This window comes from Natator depressus, chromosome 1 (genome assembly GCF_965152275.1).
Source record: "Natator depressus isolate rNatDep1 chromosome 1, rNatDep2.hap1, whole genome shotgun sequence".
NCBI classification, from domain to species: Eukaryota; Metazoa; Chordata; order Testudines; family Cheloniidae; genus Natator; species Natator depressus.
In genome coordinates, this window is record NC_134234.1 from 138,311,693 (window position 1) to 138,338,908 (window position 27,216).

The following is a 27,216-nucleotide window of genomic DNA, read 5'->3' on the forward strand; positions in this document are numbered from 1 at the left end:
CAATACCTCCTCCCACCCAACTCTCCTGCTGGTAATAGCTTATCTAAAGTGATCATCAAGTTGGGCCATTTCCAGCACAAATCCAGGTTTTCTCACCCTCCGCCCCCCCACAGACAAACTCACTCTCTTGCTATTGTCTGTGTGTGTGTGGGGGGGGGGGGGAAGGGTGAGAAAACCTGGATTTGTGCTGGAAATGGCCCAACTTGATGATCACTTTAGATAAGCTATTACCAGCAGGAGAGTTGGGTGGGAGGAGGTATTGTTTCATGGTGTCTGTGTATATAATGTCTTCTGCAATTTCCACAGTATGCATCCGATGAAGTGAGCTGTAGCTCACGAAAGCTCATGCTCAAATAAATTGGTTAGTCTCTAAGGTGCCACAAGTCCTCCTTTTCTTTTTGTATAGTCAGTTTCACTATTTCCTCTACAGTGTCAGGTTTTTTTCCATTTCTGTTTCTGTGGGTTTTTCATATAATGAAACTGGAGAAAATTCATTTACAAGAGTATGAAAATGTAACTATAGAACTACTCAAATTTTCAGGGCAATTCAAGAGCAATTAATAAACTTCTTTTAAAACTGACGAGACAAAGTTTATGTTGTCCCTTTATTTTCTCTACTTCTCCTGAGACAGCCACTTTCTCTTCCTCAAAATTGCTGTCAAGTTCCTTTTAACGTTTCATTATAAGTGCTACATGAATTTGAAGTTGTTTCCTCAAAAGTTAACAGCTTTAAGTGAACATGCCCTGGTCTGCACAAACTCTACAATATTTTAATAGATTTTTTTTTAGAGAGAAAAAGATGATAAAGTAGTTAAAGCAAGGGACAAGGAATCAAGAGATTTGGGTCCTATTGCTGACTTTGATATAGACTTTCAGCAGACCTTGGTCACTTCACTTAATCTCTCTGTTTCACTTTCCACATATGTAAAAAATAAAGTTGCCACTGGAGTCCGCGAATAACCACTTCTGTGATATGACCAGGTATAATGATCTTTTGGAACCCTGACCTATGTCAAGTGTCTGGAGTCAGGAAATAAAAATTACTTACCAGTATTCTGTGCGTCATTCCTTCATCACACTTAGCTACCCTATTGGTGTGCTGTGAAGCTAAATTAATTAGTGCCTTTGAGATCTTGAATGGACACCATCACACCCAATGCAACAAGCAAAAAATGTTTAACAAAAACCAGAATGCACTGCAGAGAGATATTTAATGGAAGCCCTATCTAAATCTTCACTCCAGTATCATTACCATAACATTATGTACTAGTAGAAAGCAATGAGATTGCCATAAGATACATGGGACAGGTCTTTAAAAAAGGTCTTCACTCAAACTGTACAATGTGGCAAAAACTATACATCTTTCCGGGCCCTGGGTATCATGCCAATGAAAGGGCATACACAGAAGTGTGTCACGGGAGGAATGAATTTTTCTGAGAGATGATTGATAAAACAAACAATGAAAAATTAAAGTAAAAAAACTCTTAAGGAACCAACAGGGCCTCATGTCAGTGCACAAGAGGAATAAACACTTGGGGTCACTCTTACTCAAGCCACTGTGCCTATGAATTACCAGAATCAGAACAATGAGAGTCTACACCTGGGTGGGCAAGCTTTTTAGCCTGCGGGCCACATCTGGGTATGGAAGTTGTATAGTGGGCCACGAATGCACACAAAATTGGGGGTTGGGGTGCAGGAGGGCTCCGGATGGGAGTACGGGCTCTGGGATGGGGCTGGGGATAAGGGGTTTGAGGGCAGGAGGGGGATCAGGGCTGGGGCAGGGGGTTGGGACATGGGAGAGGGTCAGGGGGCAGGCTCTGGGCAGTGTTTACTTCAAGCAGCTCCCAGAAACAGCGGCATGTCCCACCTCCGGCTCCTAGGCAGAGGGTGTGGTCAGGCGTCTCTGTGCGCTACCCTGTCCACAGGCGCTGTCCCTGCAGCTCCCATTGGCTGTGGTTCCCGGCCAATGGTAGCCGCAGGGGCAGCGCTTGGGGAGGGGGCACCGTGTGAAGCCCCCTGGCTGCCCCTACACATAGGAGACAGAGGGGGAACATGCCGCTGCTTCCAGGAGCTGTGCAGAGTGGGGCAAGACCATGACCCTGCTCCCCGGCTGGAGCGGGGCAAACCCCGGAGCCCACATCCTGGCAGGAACTCAAGGGCCAGTTTAAAAATGCCTGGAGGGCTGGATGTGGCCCCCCAGGCTGTAATTTGCCCACCCCTGGTCTACATACATGGTAATTCTATCCTACCCAGAATTATCTAGCTTACACATTATTGACAGTCAGCTAGTTTATATGCGATCAAAAATAAGTTACAGGAGTGAAAACACCCCCACCTAACACCATTAATTTAACTTTTTATTCTTTGTGTCTTCAGTAGGCTTTAATCAGTGGAATCAAAATGTTTTGAGTTGTTTAAGAAAAATAACCATAATAAATGCACTGACAGGCTCATGCCATGTTTGTCACACTTCAGCTGGGAGAATGTTTTTAAAGCCTGTATCAGTTTCTGAAACTAAGGTGTTTTAGTGGAAACTGTGACGGATCATACAACAGCACAAAATATGTGGCATTAAAACAACTGTATTGGACACTGCTTCCAAACAGTCAGCCTTTCATGATTTGACATTAATTATTACATTTTGTTTGGAGTGTGTGTGTGTGTGTGTGTGTTTGTGTGTGTGTGTGGGGGGGTACTACTACTACTACTAGTAGTAGTAGTAAAAAACATTCAAAAAACAGATTCAAAATGCAACCAAGTTCTCCCTTGATCAAAACATACAACTATATGAGAACTGAGGTAATACAGCATACTTTCAAGTAGAATTTTATGCTATGCTATCCTAGGAGCATTAAGAGATTGGCAACACAAAGGAACAAAAGCATTATCTGCAATGCTATTCTACGTTTCATTGTTTTGTGTTCTCAAAATGCTAGTCCACATGTCACTTCCTCTTATGTTTATTCCCATTTCAACTTCTAAATGTCATTCATTTAAAGAGTAAAGCTCACAGATACTGATCTCAATTTCCTTCTGTTCTGTTAGGACAAAGCTAAATAACTTCCTCCACCATATTAGAGGATGGATTGACTCAAGTCAAACCACACAACGAACACCATGAGAACAATGCATCTCACACGCAGCCAAAATAACTCTTTACATGTCATTACCTATGCAATGCTACAGCAGAGCACTCATTTTAAAAAAGATAACAGACATTCTTAAAAACAAGTGCACCAGTGGGCTTTTTGAAGTAAATTTTAATGAGAGAGGAATGTAACTAAATAAAATTAATCTTAATTGAAAGAAGGATGAATGCTAGTTTAAGAGCTACTCTGAGACCTCTCATTTACACTAGGTATGTAGGTCACTAAACTACATCACAACTAAAAGTAAACCCACGGGGACCTTCACGGGCACTGCTTTCTACCCACAACTTCAAAAAAATCACTCACGGGCTCTAGGGCTGCTGATATGGCCCTATCAGCCAGCTGCCTCAACTCCCCCTGCTATGCTGCTGAGTGCAGCTGACTAATCATAACCCAACTGGCTCTTATCCTCACCCAGAGGGGAGAAGCAGGGGGCGAAAATGCCAGTAGCCACAGCACAAAGCCTGTGGGAGGATGGAAGTCATCTCTGAATCAGCAGCCTAGTGCAGTAAGGAGTGCCAGCACCAACTGCCTCCCCCACCACCCACGCAGCATTCTCTCCGGCCATCTAGCCATATGTACCTGTTCACGTTCAGAGAGAAAAGGAGAATGAGCAGTGCTGAGCTAGAGAGCTAAGCTTCTCCTGGGGAGAAGGCTTCAGTGGTACTCTTACCTTCTCAGCCATTTCTTAATCTAGTGAAACCCCAGGCAAGGCTTGAGTTTTGACCCTACTCAGTGCAAATGCTTAGAGCTGTTAGGAAAGTCGAATGCTCACAGGGTCACAACTCCCACTTTTTGATTTGTATAATTTAAAATAAAATGAAATACACATTCCCAGAGTACGGAGTTATGCTTTATAGCCACTGATACAAAATCATACCACTCCTTCTCTCTATTTCAGCTAACCCAGTGTATACAGCATGACTTGGTTTCCATCAAAGCAATCGGATACCACACTGAGAAAACTAGTCTGTACACTTGTGACTGTTGGGAGATCTTCCATGGCAATAACAATTGCAGCCCTGGAGTTACCTTTAGGTCTCCAAAGGATGAGAGCCACTGACGAGTCCTCTGTCATTTTCATTTGACATGTGTTCAGATCAAAAGATGTGTTTTAATCAGGGGCCATCCAGATCATGGTGCTTATACTATCCTGAGGATCTTGGGATGGCTGGGTACAGGACCAAGGAAGAAAGTCACAAGGCTCCAGGGCTGGGAAGCAAAGATTAATGCAGAGGTGGGCAAACTTTCTGGCCCGAGGGCCACATCGGGATGCAAAACTGTATGGAGGGCCAGGTAGGGAAAGCTGTGCCTCCGCAAACAGCCTGGCCCCCGCCCCCTCACTTGTTGGATCATATTAAAGAAGTTCTGTATTAAAAATCACAAATGAGTTTGATTCCCCATAGTTTAAAGTCCAGGGTATTACTAATTAAGAGGTCTCTTGGTTTTTGGTACTGTTTCTCTCCCTCTCTGTGTGAAACTTGCAAGCTGCTAATTGTGTTAGTACATTCTAAGACAGAGTCTGTTCTCAAAGCAATTCTTTGTAACAACAACTACTCACACAAAAAGAAAAAAGAAAAGGAGTACTTGTGGCACCTTAGAGACTAACCAGTTTATTTGAGCATGAGCTTTCGTGAGCTACAGCTCACTTCATCGGATGCATAGCATATCGTGGAAACTGCAGAAGACATTATATACACACACAGAGACCATGAAACAAAACTTCCTCCCACCCCACTGTCCTGCTGCTAACAGCTTATCTAAAGTGATCATCAAGGAAGGCCATTTCCAGCACAAATCCAGGTTTTCTCACCCTTTCCCCCCCCCCCCCCCCCCACACACACACAGACACACATACAAACTCACTCTCCTGCTGGTAATAGCCCATCCCTCTTTGAAACCTCTCTTTATAATGCGCATGATAATCAAGGTGGGTCATTTCCAGCACTAATCCAGGTTTTCTCACCACCACCCCCCCCACACACACCCCCCCCTCCAAAAACCACACACACAAACTCACTCTCCTGCTGGCAATAGCTCATCTTACAATGTGCACAGCAATAATCCAAGTTTAACCAGAACGTCTTGGGGGGGGGGTTTGTAGGAAAAAAACAAGGGGAGATAGGCTACCTTGCATAATGACTTAGCCACTCCCAGTCTCTATTCAAGCCCAAATTAATAGTATCCAATTTGCAAATGAATTCCAATTCAGCAGTTTCTCGCTGGAGTCTGGATTTGAAGTTTTTTTGCTTTAAGATAGCGACCCTCATGTCTGTGATTGCGTGACCAGAGAGATTGAAGTGTTCTCCGACTGGTTTATGAATGTTATAATTCTTAACATCTGATTTGTGTCCATTTATTCTTTTACGTAGAGACTGTCCAGTTTGACCAATGTACATGGCAGAGGGGCATTGCTGGCACATGATGGCATATATCACATTGGTGGATGTGCAGGTGAACGAGCCGCTGATGTTGTTAGGCCCTGTGATGGTGTTCCCTGAATAGATATGTGGGCACAGTTGGCAACGGGCTTTGTTGCAAGGATAGGTTCCTGGGTTAGTGGTTCTGTTGTGTGGTATGTGGTTGTTGGTGAGTATTCGCTTCAGGTTGGGGGGCTGTCTGTAGGCAAGGACTGGCCTTTCTCCCAAGATTTGTGAGAGTGTTGGGTCATCCTTCAGGATAGGTTGTAGATCCTTAATAATGCGTTGGAGGGGTTTTAGTTGGGGGCTGAAGGTGACGGCTAGTGGCGTTCTGTTATTTTCTTTGTTAGGCCTGTCCTGTAGTAGGTGACTTCTGGGAACTCTTCTGGCTCTATCAATCTGTTTCTTCACTTCCGCAGGTGGGTATTGTAGTTGTAAGAATGCTTGATAGAGATCTTGTAGGTGTTTGTCTCTGTCTGAGGGGTTGGAGCAAATGCGGTTGTATCGCAGAGCTTGGCTGTAGACGATGGATCGTGTGGTGTGGTCAGGGTGAAAGCTGGAGGCATGTAGGTAGGAATAGCGGTCAGTAGGTTTCCGGTATAGGGTGGTGTTGATGTGACCATCGTTTATTAGCACTGTAGTGTCCAGGAAGTGGATCTCATGTGTGGACTGGACCAGGCTGAGGTTGATGGTGGGATGGAAATTGTTGAAATCATGGTGGAATTCCTCAAGGGCTTCTTTTCCATGGGTCCAGATGATGAAGATGTCATCAATATAGCGCAAGTAAAGTAGGGGCGTTAGGGGACGAGAGCTGAGGAAGCGTTGTTCTAAATCAGCCATAAAAATGTTGGCATACTTAATCTTTCCCTGTTTGCTGTAGAGGATGTTGACACGGCTGTTACTCTGAAACCTGTCATTATGCAAGGCACTGCATTTAGCCGCATGGAGTGGAAATCTATCAACTGCATGAAAAAACTTGTACAGATACAGACAGACATCATCTTCCTTTCCAAATGCAAACAGATGGACATCGTACCAAAAGGACTGAAGGTAAAAAATCCATTACAATCTACATACCACACAGACTATGCTGACAGCTTGTGCCACACGCTCTCAAAGAAACTGCGGAATCACCTGATCAACATCCTCTTCAGCAAACAGGGAAAGATTAAGAATGAGCTCTCAAAAATGGATACTCTCATAAAAAACCAACCTTCCACACAAACTTCCTCGTGGCTGGATTTTACTAAAACTAGACAAGCCATTTACAACGCACACTTTACTTCTCTACAAAAGAAAAAGGACACTAAACTTTCTAAACTACTACAGGCTACAAGGGGCCACAGCAATGGTCCCCTCAACCCACCCAGCAATATTGTTAACCTATCCAACTATACTCTCAGCCCAGCAGAAGCAGCTGTCCTATCTCGGGGTCTCTCCTTCTGCCCCTCCACCCCCTCGAACATGATACAGTTCTGTGGTGACCTAGAATCCTATTTTCGACGTCTCCGACTCAAGGAATATTTCCAAAATACCTCTGAACAACATAATGATCCACAGAGGCCTGCCTACCAACATTACAAAAAGAAGGATTCTAGGTGGACTCCTCCTGAAGGTCGAAACAGCAGACTGGACTTCTACATAGAGTGCTTCCGCCGACGTGCACGGGCTGAAATTGTGGAAAAGCAGCATCACTTGCCCCATAACCTCAGCCGTGCAGAACACAATGCCATCCACAGCCTCAGAAACAACTCTGACATCATAATCAAAAAGGCTGACAAAGGAGGTGCTGTTGTCATCATGAATAGGTCGGAATATGAACAAGAGGCTGCTCGGCAGCTCTCCAACACCACTTTCTACAAGCCATTACCCTCTGATCCCACTGAGAGTTACCAAAAGCATCTACAGCATTTGCTCAAGAAACTTCCTGAAAAAGCACAAGATCAAATCCGCACAGACACACCCCTGGAACCCCGACCTGGGATATTCTATCTACTACCCAAGATCCATAAACCTGGAAATCCTGGACGCCCCATCATCTCAGGCATTGGCACCCTGACAGCAGGATTGTCCGGCTATGTAGACTCACTCCTCAGGCCCTACGCTACCAGCACTCCCAGCTACCTTCGAGACACCACTGACTTCCTGAGGAAACTACAATCCATTGGTGATCTTCCTGATAACACCATCCTGGCCACTATGGATGTAGAAGCCCTCTACACCAACATTCCACACAAAGATGGACTACAAGCCATCAAGAACACTATCCCCGATAATGTCACGGCTAACCTGGTGGCTGAACTTTGTGACTTTGTCCTTACCCATAACTATTTTACATTTGGGGACAATGTATACCTTCAGATCAGCGGCACTGCTATGGGTACCCGCATGGCCCCACAGTATGCCAACATTTTTATGGCTGATTTAGAACAACGCTTCCTCAGCTCTCGTCCCCTAACACCCCTACTTTACTTGCGCTATATTGATGACATCTTCATCATCTGGACCCATGGAAAAGAAGCCCTTGAGGAATTCCACCATGATTTCAACAATTTCCATCCCACCATCAACCTCAGCCTGGTCCAGTCCACACATGAGATCCACTTCCTGGACACTACAGTGCTAATAAACGATGGTCACATCAACACCACCCTATACCGGAAACCTACTGACCGCTATTCCTACCTACATGCCTCCAGCTTTCACCCTGACCACACCACACGATCCATCGTCTACAGCCAAGCTCTGCGATACAACCGCATTTGCTCCAACCCCTCAGACAGAGACAAACACCTACAAGATCTCTATCAAGCATTCTTACAACTACAATACCCACCTGCGGAAGTGAAGAAACAGATTGATAGAGCCAGAAGAGTTCCCAGAAGTCACCTACTACAGGACAGGCCTAACAAAGAAAATAACAGAATGCCACTAGCCGTCACCTTCAGCCCCCAACTAAAACCCCTCCAACGCATTATTAAGGATCTACAACCTATCCTGAAGGATGACCCAACACTCTCACAAATCTTGGGAGAAAGGCCAGTCCTTGCCTACAGACAGCCCCCCAACCTGAAGCGAATACTCACCAACAACCACATACCACACAACAGAACCACTAACCCAGGAACCTATCCTTGCAACAAAGCCCGTTGCCAACTGTGCCCACATATCTATTCAGGGAACACCATCACAGGGCTTAACAACATCAGCCACACTATCAGAGGCTCGTTCACCTGCACATCCACCAATGTGATATATGCCATCATGTGCCAGCAATGCCCCTCTGCCATGTACATTGGTCAAACTGGACAGTCTCTACGTAAAAGAATAAATGGACACAAATCAGATGTTAAGAATTATAACATTCATAAACCAGTCGGAGAACACTTCAATCTCTCTGGTCACGCAATCACAGACATGAGGGTCGCTATCTTAAAGCAAAAAAACTTCAAATCCAGACTCCAGCGAGAAACTGCTGAATTGGAATTCATTTGCAAATTGGATACTATTAATTTGGGCTTGAATAGAGACTGGGAGTGGCTAAGTCATTATGCAAGGTAGCCTATCTCCCCTTGTTTTTTTCCTACAAACCCCCCCCCAAGACGTTCTGGTTAAACTTGGATTATTGCTGTGCACATTGTAAGATGAGCTATTGCCAGCAGGAGAGTGAGTTTGTGTGTGTGGTTTTTGGAGGGGGGTGTGTGTGGGGGGGGGGGGGGTGAGAAAACCTGGATTAGTGCTGGAAATGACCCACCTTGATTATCATGTGCATTATAAAGAGAGGTTTCAAAGAGGGATGGGCTATTACCAGCAGGAGAGTGAGTTTGTATGTGTGTCTGTGTGTGTGTGGGGGGGGGGGGGGGGGAAGGGTGAGAAAACCTGGATTTGTGCTGGAAATGGCCTTCCTTGATGATCACTTTAGATAAGCTGTTAGCAGCAGGACAGTGGGGTGGGAGGAAGTTTTGTTTCATGGTCTCTGTGTGTATATAATGTCTTCTGCAGTTTCCACGATATGCTATGCATCCGATGAAGTGAGCTGTAGCTCACGAAAGCTCATGCTCAAATAAACTGGTTAGTCTCTAAGGTGCCACAAGTACTCCTTTTCTTTTTTCTTTTTACGAATACTGACTAACACGGCTGTTACTCTGATACTCACACAAAGAGACTCAAAGCAATACTTTGTAACAATAGAAACAGCACCCAGAGACTCCCCGCCCTTTTGTTGTATTCATCTCGCTTTGTTAACAATTGTGATTAAAATAGAGATAGAGGATGTATGTGGATGGATGCTTGGTATGGATAATAACTGAATGATCAGGGAGGTGCCAGCCTAAGAATCCAGTGTCCATGGGCTGAAGAAGGCGTCAAGTGGAAATAACCAGAGGACCCCCGGAGGGCAGACTGGCATCCACCCAACAGCCTCAAGGATGGGAGAACCAAAGAACAAGATAACATCTGGCAGCATGGAGCCATCAGGAATGTGCTATCTGCTGATTGATTCAGCAACAGCATGATAAAGCAATTCCCATAGACTGGCATAGGAAGAAATTCCTATAAAAATGGACTCTAGAAAGTGAGACCTTTGGGGTCTGATTCTGCAAACCAACTTCCAGGAGCGTCAGATGAGCATCTGACAAGGCCCTGCTCCCTCCTCATGTCCAGGCCACCTGGCCAGTGGCTTGGCATGAGCAACTCTAAGGCTGGTAACTATGATAACAACCTTGCAGAACCTCTGTGTGTGTGTTTCTGTGTATGAATGAATGTGTGAATAAATATGAAATTGAATGGAATGTTATAGCTATAACGAACTGCTTACTATGATTCTTTCTGTATTCACAATAAATGTAGCATTTTGCCTTTTCCCCTTTAATAAGATCCTGTTGGTTTTTATTTTATTGGTATAACAGACTGCCCCCCTCAGAATCCCTGACCCATCCAACTCCCCCTGCTCCTTGTCCCTTGACCACCCCATCCCGGGACTCCACCCCCATTCAATCTCCCCTGCTCCCTGTCCCCTGAATGCCCCAACCCCTATCCACAAGCCCACCCCCAGACAGGCCCCCTGGGACTCCCATGCCTCTCAAACCCCCCTGTTCCCTGTCCCCCATCCCCTAGCCCCCTTCCAGAACCTCCGCCCCATCCAACCGCCCCGTTTCCCGTCCCAATTGCTCAGACCCCTATCCACACCCCTGCCCCTAACCGCGCCCCGGAACCCCACCTCCTATCCAACCCTCCCCTGCTCCCTGTCCCCTGACTGCCCCAACCCTTATCCACACCCTGCCCCCTAACAGCCCCCCCAGGACTCCCACACCTATCCAACCGCCCCCTGCTCCCTGTCCCAACTGCCCCAGGGACACCCTGCCCCTTATCCAACCTCCCCTCCCCCTGCTCCCTTACCATGCTGCTCGGAGCAGCAGGAGCTTGCAGCCCCGCCGCCCAGCACGAGCAGCAGGCCAGAGGGGAGGGGAGGGGCCAGGGGCTAGCCTCCTGGGCCAGGAGCTCAGGGGCTGGGCAGGACGGTCCCACGGGCCGTAGTTTGCCCACCTCTGAGTTAATGGATAGAGCTCAGAGTTGGCTGGTGCTCATCAGGCTCCACCAAACTCAGGCCAAAGCAGACAGGAGAGAGAGAATGACAGCTTCTAGGTGGGGCATACTGTGCTTCTCGGAAGTTTGTACTAATCTAGTAGGTACAAAAGTAACTGAAGTTCCTGTCATAGTGGGAAAGCTCAATTTTAAAAGGAGAAGTTTTTATTCAGACTATGTTTTGTTGCTACCTGCAGCCAAAAGAACTAAATTATATTTATTCCTGCTTTCAACCCATCCTGCAGAGGGAGAGAGGCCTGTTGACTGCTTATTTTACAGCCTGCTAAAGAGACACTTTCAGTTTAATGATACCTTTCAGAAGAAATTATCTAAAACAGCTTTTGTTTGTCAGCCTGAACAACTTTAATCTCCCTGAAAGGAAAGCAGGGAGTATGGCTCTTACAAGAAAGAGGAAGCTATCTCAGGAAGACAACAGGTTTGAAAGGACCCACCCAGGCTAATGCTGTGTTTCAGGGAGCATGGTGGGCTGGAACCCTCCTCTTTCCTTGGTACCAAGAGCAGATAACCCCATGAGTGTTTCTGTACATATTACTATGAGGCACTCATCGCACACTGCAATGGCGTTGAAACTTAGACTAGCACCTGTGTATCCTTACTGAAAGCATGTTACCTTCTCCACTCATGACAATTTTTCAGTTAGCAGGCATTTCCTCTGACACATTAAGAGCATCATAAAAATGCAATAGGTGGCTAAACTCAAATACCAATCACATGTAGGTGAAGAAGTCATACCTTACCTGTTAGCTCAGAGACAAAGCAATGCCTAATATCAATGTGACCAGGTTCCCGAGGTGCAACCTGAACTATGGGCCCTCAGAGCCCTCTGCCCCACCAACCTGGGCTCCCTCTCACACTGTGATGCTATTGGCAAGCTACAAACCTCTGGCAGGTACTACACTTACACAGACATCCACAGGCAGAGATGCACCCAACTGAGTTATCTGAAGGCTTCTCCCAGCCTCTCATGAACCATCAATAGAGAGGCTCCAGCCAATCCCCCCACCAGCTCTCCAGCCTTGCACCTCAGAACTGTACCATCGTGCACTGGTCAGAAGCCTGACCAGTGTAAGTTCATTATCCAGTCCACCCCTCCCTCAATGTGGAGAGGACACACACTAGCCTTTGTAAACTAAGCTGAGATTTCCCAAGCATTTCAACCTATATTTTAGGTAAAATATAAAACAGGTTTATTAAGCACAAAAAGATAGCTTTTAAGTGATTATAAGTAGTAAGCATAGAGATCAAAGTTGGTTACCTAAGAAACAGGGGCGATGGATTCTTCTTAAAAGTGGGAGGGCCACGAGGCCATGCTCCTCCTCTTCCCCCTGAGCCCCCACAACCTGGCCAAGCCAGAAGCTGGAGCCGGGCCAGGGAGCCTGGGTCCCTCCACCTGCCTGGGGTTGGGGGGGGGGGTCCCCGAGAGCAGCCCCCAAGCCTATGTCCCCGCCCCTGGGCCCTCCACCCAGGGCAGTGAAGGGTCCGTGGCTCCCCATAGCTGCCCCTGCAGCTTTTACCCTGACCTGTCTCCGGCTTCCGGCCCAGGCTGGGGGCGGAGCCTTGGAGGCCAAACAGCCGCAGCCAGGCCACAGTACGAGCTGCCTGGGCAGCTGTTGGGAGCCATGGCCCCTCACTTGCCCTGGCTGGGGGGATTAGGGGACAGGGATACAGGCTGGGGGCTGTTCTTGGGCCCTCCCACTCCAGACAGGTAGAGGGTCTGCAGCTCCCCACAGCTGCCTAGGCTGCTCTTACCCAGGCCACGCTCCAGCTTCCAGCCTGGCTGGGGGGCAGAGCCTCAGGGGGAAGAAGAGGGTCAGGGGATTGGGCCAGGCCCATGAACTTTCAAATGTGGGAGGGTTATGACCCTTCGGTGCCACCTTCTCCCACCCTGCTCCTCTTCTGGGACCCTTGCTAAGAAATAAAATAAATTTGCAGTCTGAGTTCAGTAAACTAAACTGGATTTGAATCAAGCAGTGTCTCACCCTGACGGAAGGTATAGTTCAATACCCACGCTAGGACTCTCCTAGACCACCCTCCCCAGGTTCAAAGTCTCTGTCCTCTAGACGTGCATCCAGGTGTTGAGTTGTGGGGGGGGAATGAGGCCAAGTCATGATATAACTTCCCCTCTGTATAGTTTCTTTCAGCTTGCTGGAAAGATCTATGCTTGTGACCCCAGGGGGGGCGGCGGCAGCACACCTTGGTGAAGCATTCTCCATTATCTACATGTGCTCTCTGAGAAGTCTCCATTATATACAGTTCCTGGGATAGTGGATTCTCTTTAATGGGGCATCTGCTCATCTGGTTACTCCATTGTTGTACCTGAAAGGCTGGCTGTGGGTGTTCCAACCTCACAACATATTTCAGTAACACACACATAGCAAAAGTTTGTAATTTCACATACAATGATGGCACATACAATCCAACAGGATATTAATGTTCAACAGATCAAAACTTTCAAAATGATACCTCACATGGCATACTTTGTACAAAACATATCATAATTATGTTATAGTGATGAATATGAGGGTTCCAGGGTGCTGCTTTGAGGTACAGGGTGCCAAAATTAGGTACTGGGGATATACTTGATATAAGTGAAAATAAAAATCGAGGAATTAATGCTGCATGGTAATCACAACTGCACTAAACTTAGAGAAAACAACTGCTGATTTACATTCCTTTTAATGTCTCACATTGTGTTTTAGGTGCTATAACACAGTAACGGTTTTGTACTTCTGTCCTCAGCCATGCAGGCTTGTCTAAATGAGCAACAATACAAGATCTTTATTTCCAAGCCTAACAACAGAACTCTCTGTGACTGGCACCTTTCCTACTTCATTTCATGATGATCTCTCAATGTAACCAACTGGTCCTGTAGAATTTTACGTTATCTGAGTACTAGTCGGTCCCAGCCACTTAGTTGGTACTGGTACTTCAGGACTTTGCAACTGATTTTGTAACCTAGGTTTCTATTGCTCTTAGCATTATAAAAGCTTGTTTTTACAAAAACTAAATTTTGAGCCAAAATATGAGTTGACAATGTCACTTCGGTTAACTAGTGTGTTGGGAAGATTAATTTTTGTGAAGCATTTCAAGATCTTTGGCCAAACAAATGCAAAGTGGTGTGTATTACTATTATTAGGGAGAGGATGCAGTCAGGTCTTAAGACAGAAAAAAATCCCTCGACAGTTTCCATTTTTTAAAAAAGCTTTCTGACTCAATGGCCCACAAGGCGCCACCCCCTTAGCTCCCAGTGGTCACGGTTCTCAGTCAATGGGAGCTGCGGAGCCAGCACTCGGGGCGGGGGCAGCACGCAGAGCATCCCTGGCCACCCATGTGCCTAGGGGCTGCAGGGACCTGGCAGCCGCTTCCGGGAGCCGTGTAGAGCAAGGGCAGGCAGGGAGCCTGCCTTAGCCCTGGGCTCCCACTGCACCGCCGACCGGAGCCACCAGGGTCCTTTTCGACCAGGTGTTCCGGTCAAAAACTGGATCCCTGGCAACCCTAGGGTATACTCATGTTATGTTTTCAAGTGTTTCCTCTATAACCATGAGGGTTAGAAACTTATTAAAATAAAAACTGGGAGAAGTTTGGGGAGGACACGGGGGCTTTGCCCCCCCAACACTGCAAATGTTGGCATGCACAGAATTCCCCCCCTCCCACACCTGGCTCCACTAGCCTGACTGGAGCTGCCTCCCAAATATAGAAGTCAAACTGCACCCATGATTCACATACAATCGCTTGCTTCCAGCAGCGGGGGCTTTACAAAATAACACCAAAAATAGAGAGACTGGTGATAAAATTACATGATTTGGCAGTACTGTAAACGTATCCCTCTAAGGTTAGCAACCCACGTACTATAGCATTGAGTTCTTCAAAGACTATGAACAAAAGTTACTTTCACCTCACCAATTTTCACTGTTTGAGCTAAGAGAAGAGTAGACACAAACAGCATAAACTGTGACAAGAAAGATCAGTTTTAATAATTTAAGATATTGTGGCAGTTGGACTTTTGGAGTAAAATTCTCACTCTCAATCTAGACCTTTATGCCAGATAAAAAGGCTGAAGCAGCATAAAGGGGTCCTAAAAGCTCCATATCCAGGCAGGAGAAGATTTTCCTGGCGCACACTCTGCAGAAGGCAGTCTTAAGGTTATTCAAACTTGAGCCTTCTCAAGCTCTGGGGTAGCATGTGCGCCAGGGCCACAGCTGCAGCACATACAGCTGCAGAGGCAACGTGTAACTGTTGATAATTGCGGGGGGGGGGGGAATTTAAAGGTTCAAGGTGGGGGCACGTAACTGCCCCGTGCGTCGCCTCTAGATCAAGAACAGAGGTTTTCAAATTGCGGGACATGCCCCCACGTGGGTGCAGAGAAACATTGTGGGGGTGCGGGGGGGAATGGTGACCCCAGGCAGCTCAAGCCAGCAATGCCATACAGCTGGCCCACGCTCCCCACCCCCCCCCAAAAAAACAACCACTGCCTCTGGCTGCAGTGGTTTCAGGCAGCGCTGCAGCTTTTAATATCGCTCAGGGCTCTTAATATATGCCAGGAAGTGCTAGGGCTCTTAATATATGCCACAACTTAGACAATTTTGGGCCCCTGTCTATGTTACACCAGGGGATGCTACAGCCCTCAGAGCAGCCCAGGTCTGGGAAGGCACAGAGCTGACAAAGCCCGCTTAGTCCCATGCCCCGCCCCACAGTCACTGAGCTTACAGTTCTGTATTGAGACTCTCAGAGGTACAACACAGAATCTCTCCCTTGGATCTTAACATTCTTCCACTACATGGCTTTAGACGTTATTCATCATTCTTGATGTTATTTATTATCTGCGGAGGTGCAGAAAATTTTGGACTTCATCACAGAACTTTTATCTAAAAGATTAAAGCAGTTCTGTATATTAGGCCAATATTTAAATTCTGATCCTTTCAAGAGAACTTAAAAAAAAATAAAAAGTAGTTTTCTATTTTTTTTAAATAAATAAAAAAAAGTTACAGTACTATGTGTAATTTAGGTGAAGAAATGTATTTACTTGCAGTATATGATTATGATGCTTCAACACCTTTATTTGGCAGGTACGACTCCTATTTTGCAGATGTGAAAACTGAGGCACAGAGGCCTAAATTTGCAAAAGTGATTTGTGATTTTTGATGTCCAACCTGAGGCAAATTAAAGCTGGTTGAAGGCACTCAGCCCTGCTGGAAACCAGGGCACAACACAGTGTTTAGAATTGGGCACCCAAAATCACTAATCATTTTCAAACTCTTAGGCCCAAATTTTTAAGTAATTTGAACAGGTCACATAGCATTTCTGTAGCTGACTTGAGAAAAGATCCTACTACTCCTTATTTGGGAGCACCAAGCCCTAGATCGTACTCCCTAAATAGTGCAGAAAAGGAAACCCCTAGAATTACTAATTCACCCCTTAAGGATATACTTAATATTACAGACAACATGTTTCCCTAAATTACTTCCATCAAACCAATCAGTTCTAGTACAGTGTCTCTGTGGGCTATCTATGGCAGCCAGCAGGAAACATATTAAAGCTATCAAGAATATTCAGACGGAAAAACAAAATGAAAAGAAAAAAAAAATCAGGACTGCAGCCAATGCAACCAGGCCCCTTTTATTTTTCGTGTTCTATTCAGTTTTGAGCCAAATAAATCGCAGAAGGTGATTTCCAACCAACAATCCTGTAACAAAACGGCTACCCCCTTTAAGCAGCTAAAGACAATTAGTAACATGGGCAGGCTATTATTGGGAGGCATTTGGAGGCCCTGAAGCATTCCTAGATCATGACTGCAATCTGAAGGAGTTAGACCAGTGGCTCTCAACCTTTCTTACTGTACCCCTTTCAGGAGTCTGATTTGTCTTGCGTACCCCCAAGTTTCACTTCACTTAATCTACTTGCTTACAAAATCAAACATAAAAATACAAAAAAGTGTCACAGCATGCTATTACTGAAAAACTGCCTACTTTCTCATTACTACCATATAATTATAAAACAAATCAATTGGAATATAAATACTGCACTTACATTTCACTGTACAATATATAGAGCAGTATAAACAAGTCATTGTCCGTATGAAATTTTAATTTGTACTGACTTCGCAAGTGCTTTTTATGTAGCCTGTTGTAAAACTAGGCAAGTATCTAGATGAGTTTATGTACCCTTGGAAGACCGCTGCGTATCCACAGGTGTATGCATACCCCTGGTTGAGAACCACTGATTTAGACTAACCAATCATTTAATTAAGCACAAACCTTTATAAGAGGCACTTCAGTTGTATACTTGTTTCATTAAAAAAAACACCCCTCCATTACAAAGCAGGGCTCTGAAGAAATCATAAGGCATAATACTGTAGCCAAAAAAAGAAAATTTTCATTTAGAAATTTATTTTCTCTCAAATATGTAGACTGCAACAGAGGGGCTTGCCCTTTAAGGTCTACAGGCCCGTGGCAGTATAGGGAAGGGCTTAAAAAACATCCCTGGCACCTAGCTGCTCAAAGACAAAATAAATTAAACTAGTAAAAAGTGCCTGTAATATATATACACACTGCCAAGACCTGAAGAAAAGCTCCGTTTAAGCTCAAAAGCTTGTCCCCTTCACCAACAGAAGTTGGTCCAATATAAGATATTACCTCACCCACCTTTTCTCTCTAATAAAATATTTCCATTCTTTCCCCGTCCCAAATCAATTTAACCCTCCCCGATCCGTCCCCATGTATCTCTTAGTGGGCTCTTCTTCATGCTTGCATGTTGCATCAACTGTCTGCTTAGCCTCCCTCCCTCTAATAAGATTTTCTTGGTAATCAGCTGCTCAGAGAAAGAGGAGATTGGCAGTGGCAACAACATTCTCTTGGCTACCTATGAGCTGTCTCCACCCAGTTGAGGCCTCTACACCCTCAACTTTGTACTGAAACAGAGCGAGAGCATGAGTTGGAAGAGCTGAGAGAAAGAACTGCTGCATAGTGGACAAGGACCCTGTCTGTCCAGGAGCAGAGGGGATAGCTGTAGGAAGGAGGCAGCGTTTGAAAAATTCACCAGCCTTCTGCTATACAGAGTTGGATATACAAGTGGGGCAACACCACCTTGTTAAGAAGCCCTTCTGCCATCCCCAGATGGAGAATGCTGTCCTTCACATAATTTGAAAGCTACACCTTTCATATCAGATTTGGTTTAGGCAGTGTTTCATTAATTTGAAGCTATCTCCTCTTAGCTACTGGAAGAGAGAAAACAACTTTCTATTTCTTCTCTTTCCACCAAAGCTTCTGGGGTGCTGGAGTCGGGGGAGAGAGAAAAGAGATCTCTGCTACTTTGCCCATCTCCTATCATCATTTTTAGTAACTTAAAAAGAAAAAAACCACACACACAAAAAAACCCCAAAAAACAAAAAAAAACAAAAACAGTATACTGTCACAGAGCAACTTCTGTTTGGGAAAGAATGTGAAAAAAGGATACATTCAGGACTGAAGTTTGCTGATAACATTGCACAAGAGTGCTATATATGCTTCTATAGTTTGATAAGATTTAGTAATCCACCCATGTAGCTTTTCTTAATTAAAATAAATCTAGACAAGATCTCTTTAGAAGGAAAGAAGCTGTGATTCTGTAAATGTAAATGAAAATGGAAATTGACATACTGAATATATCTGTATGCCAATCTAAGAAAAGATTTTTGTTATCTTCCCAAAATTATTGGTAGCCTTTCACAACTGTATACATGCTGTGCTAAAAACAATGAAACCTTACATTCCATTCTTTTAATTTTTTGTGAACAAAGCACATCGGTTCAACCAAAGTCTATACTTCGATATACTGTACCTTTCCTGGTGGTTCTAACAATTGTCTCAGAAAACAGTAAAGGGCTTCCATTGGAAACTTCATCTATAGGCTTCTCTGGTGGTTTGTTGGCAATACTTTCTTTCTTCATGTCCTTCTTTATTTCCTGTATGGGAGGAAAAAGGAAAGACAGCTTACAAGATGTCTCACAGGATACTCTTAAGTCTCAAGTGTCCAGTAGTGGAAAAAGTCATAGATGTGAACTGTGATAAGTCCCAAAGGCTCAAAGTCTGACAGCTAGACTCTCCCATGTTTTTTATATTTCACAATAATTTGGGTTATTCTTACTCTTCTCTGCAGAAAGCAGACAGTTACACTCTTACCATTGTTATGGTAGTGACAGGTTATTGCCACTCCAGTACATGGAACAACTGGACAAATTTTTGAACTGGCCATCTATCATATTTAATGGCTTCCAAACACATATAATTAAATGAAGTTAATTTAAAAAAATCACCCATTGGGCAACTCAAGATTGTGTCAGCTAAAATCTTTAAACTGCCTCTCCCTTCTCACAAGAAGAATATTTCAATTTAAACTGCTGTATTGTTATACACAGCGTGTGTACAGCCACAATGTAATAAATAATATTTCTTCCCCAACTCCTAGACATATTTATAAGTGAAAATGTCACAATGAAAACCAAGCAATATTCAGGCTAATAGATTATCAAAATTTTCCCCAATCAGTGTTTTAAAAGGGTTAATCTCACCAATTTAATCACATTTTTGTCTGTAAAATGTCTGCCTTCTATTTTATCAGCAACAACTAAAATTACTGTAGCTGAACAATTACCAAAAAATATTTTTCACCATTGTTCCAACATGAATACTTGTGCATTTGACAACGTAGCACAGAGTCTGCTACATGGTTACCCTTGTAAAGGCAGTTAAGTCAGTTTGTCCTGTTGTTTCTGTAGGCATTTCAACACAGCAACAGGGAGATATGAAAACATTTTTTTTTAAATAGGAAAATCTGACTAACACTACAAATATTGTAATGGGCACCCAGGGCAGGTATCATACCAGCTACTACAGATAACATATTTTTCAACTGACTGCCTTTTAAGGAGACTGTCTCTTTAGCAGTGGACAGGGGAAAAACAAGTGGAGTGAACTTTCATCATAGCAATACTGCTCCCTCCCTCATCACTGCGCCAAAGGTAAAGGTTTTCCCAATAGTTCACAGTTAATTCTCATTAAACAAATATTTACAGCACATATGCAGGAACACCATTCCACAAACCTTTCATGCAGACCTTAAAATACAATCTACTTTCAGTTCTTATTTGACCCCCTCGCTGTAATATCTTTAACAATCTTCACAACATCCTTCTGAAGTCACACCGGAAGTCTGTAATGGAGTAGTCAACTGAACCTGGGTCTCTTAAATTCCAGGCTAGAGCCCCACCCTCTGACTCATCTTTAACTTTTTTGTTCTAAATTCTAACAAATATCTAAACTTACATTTTATTTCTACAATTTCAGACCCCGAAATGTCTCAGCAGTAATACTGTGAATCCTTTGATTTTTTTCTAAAGGTTTTTATTAAATGTAGCCCCCAAACAGTACTACTTAACCAGACATTGTATTATTATTCATTAATTGTATGAACCTGAGCTGTCTGCCACTTCTCCAAAATGCATGCACGTGGGATGCAATTAATGCACAGATCTCAGAAAGTGGAAGTTGTATAATGCTGCACCTTTAAGGAGTGAAAGTGTCTGTGACTGTGCATGAGCTTCCCAAGCAGTGCATAGCATCATATCCCTATGCTTACTATGCATGATCCAGAAAGTATACTCCAAAAATGATGCATGTGTTTAAAAAGGTAACAATACTTTTTAAAAACAGACTAGTCCAGTACATGGATTGTTACAAGCGTATATTTTTAAAATCTTAAAATGGCAGGAAAGAATGAACTTGTTCCCAAGCTCAGTTTGCAACTGTGACAGACTATTTGCCAGAATATCAAATGGATACTGACAATTTAAGTGGAAGGAGCTAATATGACCTCAGAGGTCCTGCCTTATTGCCAGAGGTAGTTTCCTATGCACCACTGCCAAATGGATTTTTCAAAACCTCATGTCAATATGAAACTCAATGTTCTTCAACTAACAAGAGTCAGAAATTAACTTCTACAGTCACCAGTAGCAAATAGGACACTTTTCCCTGTTGAATAAGGAGCATGGGAAAAGTAATAAGCCAGCAATTTCTGCAGAATATGATTTTCAATACAAAAAACTCCATTCACAGCTCTAAAGCAGAAAGCCTCCTGATGTGACTGAGTGAAGTGCAGCCTTCCAGAATCTGCAGAGACAACTCTAGTGCTTCTGCTCCAGTTTATAGCTTTCCCACCAAGCACCACTGTTCAATTTACAAAACACATGGAGCTGGAGGAAAGAGTGAGCCACAACCTGGATCTTTAAAGGGAATTGGGCTCTACCTTACCAGTGAGGGATTAGCTACCTACGCCTCAAACACACACCCAGCTGATCTTAATGAGGTGGGCCAACTATCAGATCCGGGTGGGAAGGAGTCAGGAGCTTTCCATAAAAGGCTGGGGAGGCAACAAACTTATCAAATGTCTACTAGCCAGGGGCTGACAAAGATGCAACCCCATCCCACTTCCAGAGATCAAGGATGGCGGCATCCTCATGCCCATCACCTGTAGGTTGGAGTGGGGGCTGGAACTCTCACCAGCATTTCCCCTGAACTTCACGGGCAGGGCTCTTCTCCCCTTCATTGTTCATATTAGCCTTTGCCTAATACTCCGCCCCATGCCACTCCACTGTCTGTAGGTTTTAATAGCTACCACCCCATAGCTAATTAAGATGAAGGGGGTTGTCTCTCCCCCAAACTCCTACTGATGTCAGGGGACACCAAATTCTGACTTATGCAGGGTTCTGTGCCACAAGAGGCTGGTCTTGATTAACCACTTTAGGGCAAGCCACAGATGGCTCCAAATCCTTAACTGCTTGTGTAGCTCTCCAGGAGACAACAGATTTCATAGCTGACAGGGTGTCTTCCATAAAGTTTTTTGAGTTAAACTAATGAAAAAGGGACTATAGAAGAGATGAATGGCACTCTCTCACACACCCTACATATTTAAAAAAAAACCCTGTTTTCTTGGCATCACATGAATAAAAATGGCATTTTCATGTCTCATACCAATAATATATTCACTGCCTCTTGAGTCTGTGATTCTAAGGACTCCAGCAAAGATGTCCAGAAGTAGAGGAAGAAATCTCTTATTCTGAAAGTTGAATGCTGTGTATCTAAGGCAGGGGTTCTCAAACTTCATTGCACCGTGACCCCCTTCTGACAACAAAATTACTACACAACCCCAGGAGGGGGGACCGAAGCCTGGGCCCGCCCGAGTCCCATCACCCTGGGTGGGGGACAAAGCCCAAGGGTTTCAGCCCCAGGAAGGGCGCCCAAGGGCTTCAGCCCTGCATGGTGGGGCTCAGGCTTTAGCCCTGGGCCCCAGCAAGTCTAAGCCAGCCCTGGTAACCCCATTAAAACAGGATCCCAACTCACAGTTTGAGAACAGCCGATCAAAGGAACACCTGAACCAAATGACCCCAAACTAGCACCACAAAACCCTGCCCCAGGCACCGATGAGGCATAGCACTTTTCAAAACAACCTGGTGTACGTGCACTTGAAACATCAGCTCTTAAATCAGCAGCTTTGTTCTCGGGGCAAAACTTCCAAAAGAAGCCCCTTTACAATGTCAGCAGAGAGTAATGTCCACACCACACATTCTCAACAAACTGTGGAGAGCACGACTCATACTCACACTCCCTGGGTACTGCTTGGGTTCAATGACTTCACCATATTACCTTGAGTCACTCAGTTACTCTGATGTCAGGCTGCCTGCAAACACCCTGGCTTACAACAAAGCTCCAGTCAAACTGAGCATGTACAAATGACTTTCTCTGGCGCATCAGTTTGGCTCAAGTCACAGCGGAGATTTATTTTTATTCTAAATAACTTTTAAAATATTGCTTCCCCAAAGAGGCAGAGGATTCTGGATAAAAACTTAAGAGGGCGATATTGGTTTGGGGCAAATCAGAGCCATAGTCTGAACTGCAGGTGTGTGCTAAAATAATTACACGAATGATAACGTTTTGATGACAATTTTAAGGGGTCTGTAGCTAACAAATTCCTTGCCGAAACGATTCCCAAATTTGAACCCTTAATCCTATCCCAGACCTCCATGAGTCAAAGCAATTTTCAAGACAACACGAGTAAGCCTGTGGATTTTAGAACACTGAGAAACTGGCTGATAAACAGCAAGTTCATCTCCACCTTCATTATAGTGGGCTACCTCTCCCATAGGGTGACCATATTTCCCAAAGGGAAAACGGGACACCATGCATGGCTGGCCTGAGGCACCCTCATTGCGGAGCTGGCCACAGCTGCTCACCTGAGGTGCCCCCCCAAAACTAATCACTGGTCACTCAAACCCTGCTGGTCCCCCACTCGAGGCTGTTGCTGGTCGCTGGAACCCTGTCGGCCCCCCATGCACTGGAACTCTTCTTCCCCCCCTCCGCCCCGCCCCCAGCCTGCACCGGGCTGGCATCTCTGCTCACCCCCTGCACAGTCCTCTGCACCACAACCCACTTTTTTGACAAATGCCCTCTTTTACCAAAAAATCAGGATGGCTGGGACAGAGCTTAAAAAAAGGGACTGTTCCGGCCAAAACGGGATGTATGGTCACCCTACCCATATAATAAAGCAAAAGTTAGTATATAAAGCTTCATGACTATCCTATTTGACAGCTGTATCAACATGTAAGAGGATTTAAGCAAAAAAAAAACAAAAAAACAAAAAAACAATAAAAACCTTCTTGAATGCAATCTTTCATCTTTTCTTAATCTTTCAAGAATTATTAATTACAGTAGAACCTCATAGTTACGAACACCTGGGGAATGGAGGTTGTTTGTAACCCTGAAATGTTTGTAACTCTCAACAAAACGTTACGGTTGTTCTTTCAAAAGTTTACAACTGAACTTTGACTTAATACAGCTTTGAAACTTTACTATGCAAAAGAAAAATGTTGCTTATAATCATCTTAATTTAAATTAAACAAGCACAAAAACAGTTTCCTTAACGCGTCAATTTTTCTTTTTTTAAACTCTTGCTGCCTGATTGTGTATTTCCGGTTCCAAATGAGGTATGTGGTTGACTGGTCAGTTCGTAACTCTGGTGTTCCTAACTCTGAGGTTCTACTGTATACTGATGACATTTATCCAGTCTGCATATAATTAGCAAATTCTGCGAGTGGTGTTAACTAATAGGGTTGCTAATTTGTGCACACACAAAAAAAGCCTTTAGCAAACCTAATTTTTTTGTATTTTTTTTTTTTTTGTATTTCTATTTGTATCAATATATATAGCTTTGCTTTCAGAATCTGCTCACTCACTGCCCTTGAAGTCTAACTACTGTGTCTGCATATAGTCCCCTCTACCAAAATATTTCCTCTAATACAGAGGAAGTTGTTAGGATATAGATATTCAGGCCTGTCTGTAAAGGCCTATACTCTAAGAATTTAGGTGTATTCTTAGCACTTGGCTAGTTATAGAGGTACAAAAAAATCAAAATCACTGTCTGCCGGTGTAAGGGCCTTCTCTTACCGTGACAGTCTGAGGCCCTGTGCTTAGGCTAAGGCCTTTGGCTAAGCAGCAGAGACAGCCATAAGCTGGGAAGCCAACAGTCACCGCCTCACATTCCAAACTAGTCACATTGAAAGAAGGTGCTATTGGGCTGTTAGGAATACAATCCTGTCCTGATAGTGTCTATCACCTCCAGAGAAAGGGAAGTGCCGAGAAAATGTAAAAGGAAACTTAGTTTGATAGCATGGCAAGAACTCACTTATCAATAGCTGGGATGTGAAATCCTCACTTCTGTATTGTTTTATCATTATAGTTCCCACTTTGCTATTGTTTGTCTGTATAATCTCTGTCTGGTTCTGTGATTGTTCCTGTCTGCTGTATCATTAATTTTGCTGGGTGTAAACTAATTAAGGTGGTGGGATATAATTGGTTACATAATCATGTTACAATATGTTAGGATTGGTTAGTTAAATTTCAGGAAAATGATTGGTTAAGGTATAGCTAAGCAGAACTCAAGTTTTACTATATAGTCTGCAGTCAATCAGGAAGTGAGTGGGTCGGAGTGAGTGTGTGGGTGGGGGAAATGGGAACAGGGAATGGGGGTGGGGAAATTGGAATCATGTTTTGCTAAGGGGGGAAATGGGAACAGGGAATGGGGCTGGGGAAATTGGAATCATGTTTGGCTAACGGCAGGAATGGGAACAAGGACACAGGTGTAAGGCTCTGTGGTGTCAGAGCTGGGAAGGAGGATACTAAGGAAGGAAACTGGAATCATGCTTGCTGGAAGTTCACCCCAATAAACATTGAATTGTTTGCACCTTTGGACTTTGGATATTGTTGCTCTCTGTTCATGCGAGAAGGACCAGGGACATAAGTGGGTGAAGGAATAAGCCCCCTAACAGAAGTGCTCAAATCAGTTCTGTCACCATAGTTACAGCTAATACTTGTCGGGAGAAAGTAGTAAACCACCACCAAGACCCTGAGAAAAATCTGCTCAGAGGTATTAGAAACAAAATCCGAAAGTCACCCCAGCGGTATTAATTTTTTTCTAAATTGTATGTTTAAAAAGTCTAGCACTAAGGGGCGAGGGGTCTCAGTAGTATTTTTGTGATTACTCATAATACTACTTCAATTTATTAGTTTACCATTCTCACTAGAGGGAAGTTCTGCCATTTTTATTAAATGAACATTTTAAGAACTTACTCAATTGATTCTTCCAACAATGCATTTACAATCCTCACTGTGTAAATGGACTAAAAACAATTGAGTAAATTGCTGCAAGGTTTCCACAGCAACCATTGCAACACAAAAAGCTGTTCTGTGCTAATTTGAAGATGAAAGGTTCCAGACAGTAGGTCATTTTCATTTCTCAAAGCTGTAGGAAGCTCTGCAAATGTATGTGCAAATTATTGTCACAGACCAAGATAATTTATCCAAGGCTTGAAAAAGGAAAACTGATTCTTTAACTCCCTTCCTCCCAGAATGTAATCAAATTAATCTATATGCAGTCACAAAGCTTTTGAAAATAAACAAAAAAACAACAAACAGTAAAAAACAGAGGCAAGTTAAGAAGTAATGAGACATTTTACAATTCAAAAACCAACTGCCTACCTGTACATTGCTTGAAGCCAAATATGGTAATAGTAATAAGAATACAGAATCGGAAGCCTAGAGGGATGGCATGCAACACATTCTAATTATCAGAATAGGATAATAGAAACATCTTAACCCCTCTGATATGAAGAATGTAACTCTTCTCCTGTCTCTCATACTCCTAAACCGATTGTGTATATTTTAAGAGATACAACTTCTATTGTTATTTCCTCCAAATTGTTGTCTACAATTTAAAACAAAGCATGATTTAAAACGTATTTTTATATCAAACCTCACAGTATTTCTGCAGCAAGTCTCTTGTACAAGTCAACATCAACACCCCTGTCAACTGAAGATCAGCTTTGGCACCAATGAGAACGTTATCCAGTTAGAAAGATGATGGCTGCATTTAAAAGGGACATGCAGCGCTCAAGGACAAGGATATAAAGGTGAAGTAAAACAGTGAAGTAGCAAACCCCTGCAGGGATATACAGAAACCCATTGGCCTCTGCTGTCCACTCTCCACAAAATCCTTCAGGATTAACTGGACTTTGTGTCTCCTTTATTATGTGTTGGGATTATCACTGTTTATGGTATTATCACAACACTAATTTAACCATAAATTCTTTTATTAAATCCAAAGGCCGAATGGCATTTATACAATTACTCTAAACACCCCTAAAAAGCCTAAATAATATGCAATTTACTACATCCAGACACTAACAAAACATTTATAACCATTTCATCAAGATACTTACACATGGGTCAAACCCATGGGTGCTTAGAACCATATTGGTCAACTCCAACTCAGTCAGGCAGGTATTAGCAATAAATGAGGCTATGTTTAGTCATGGGTATTTTTAGTAAAAGTCATGGACAGTTAAAAAAAAACCAAATCACGGTCATGACTTGTACTATATACCCTTGACTAAGACTTGCGGCGGGGGGGGGGGGGGGGAACGGGGGAAGGGAGGGCTGCCCGGGGACCCCGCGGATGCT

General features: G+C 43.9%; 1 protein-coding gene across 4 annotated transcripts in view; it reads right to left on the reverse strand.

Annotated features, from left to right (window-relative positions):
• The window catches only part of SH3KBP1 (SH3 domain containing kinase binding protein 1), a 363,156-nt gene that overhangs the window by 217,135 nt on the left and 118,805 nt on the right, over positions 1-27,216 (reverse strand). For all 4 annotated transcript variants that reach the window (XM_074967845.1, XM_074967825.1, XM_074967818.1 and 1 more), the window contains one exon: positions 18,989-19,112. In XM_074967845.1, coding sequence (XP_074823946.1) covers positions 18,989-19,097 — 109 coding nt within the window. In that variant the 5' untranslated portion in view covers positions 19,098-19,112. The remainder of the gene's footprint in view (positions 1-18,988; positions 19,113-27,216) is intronic.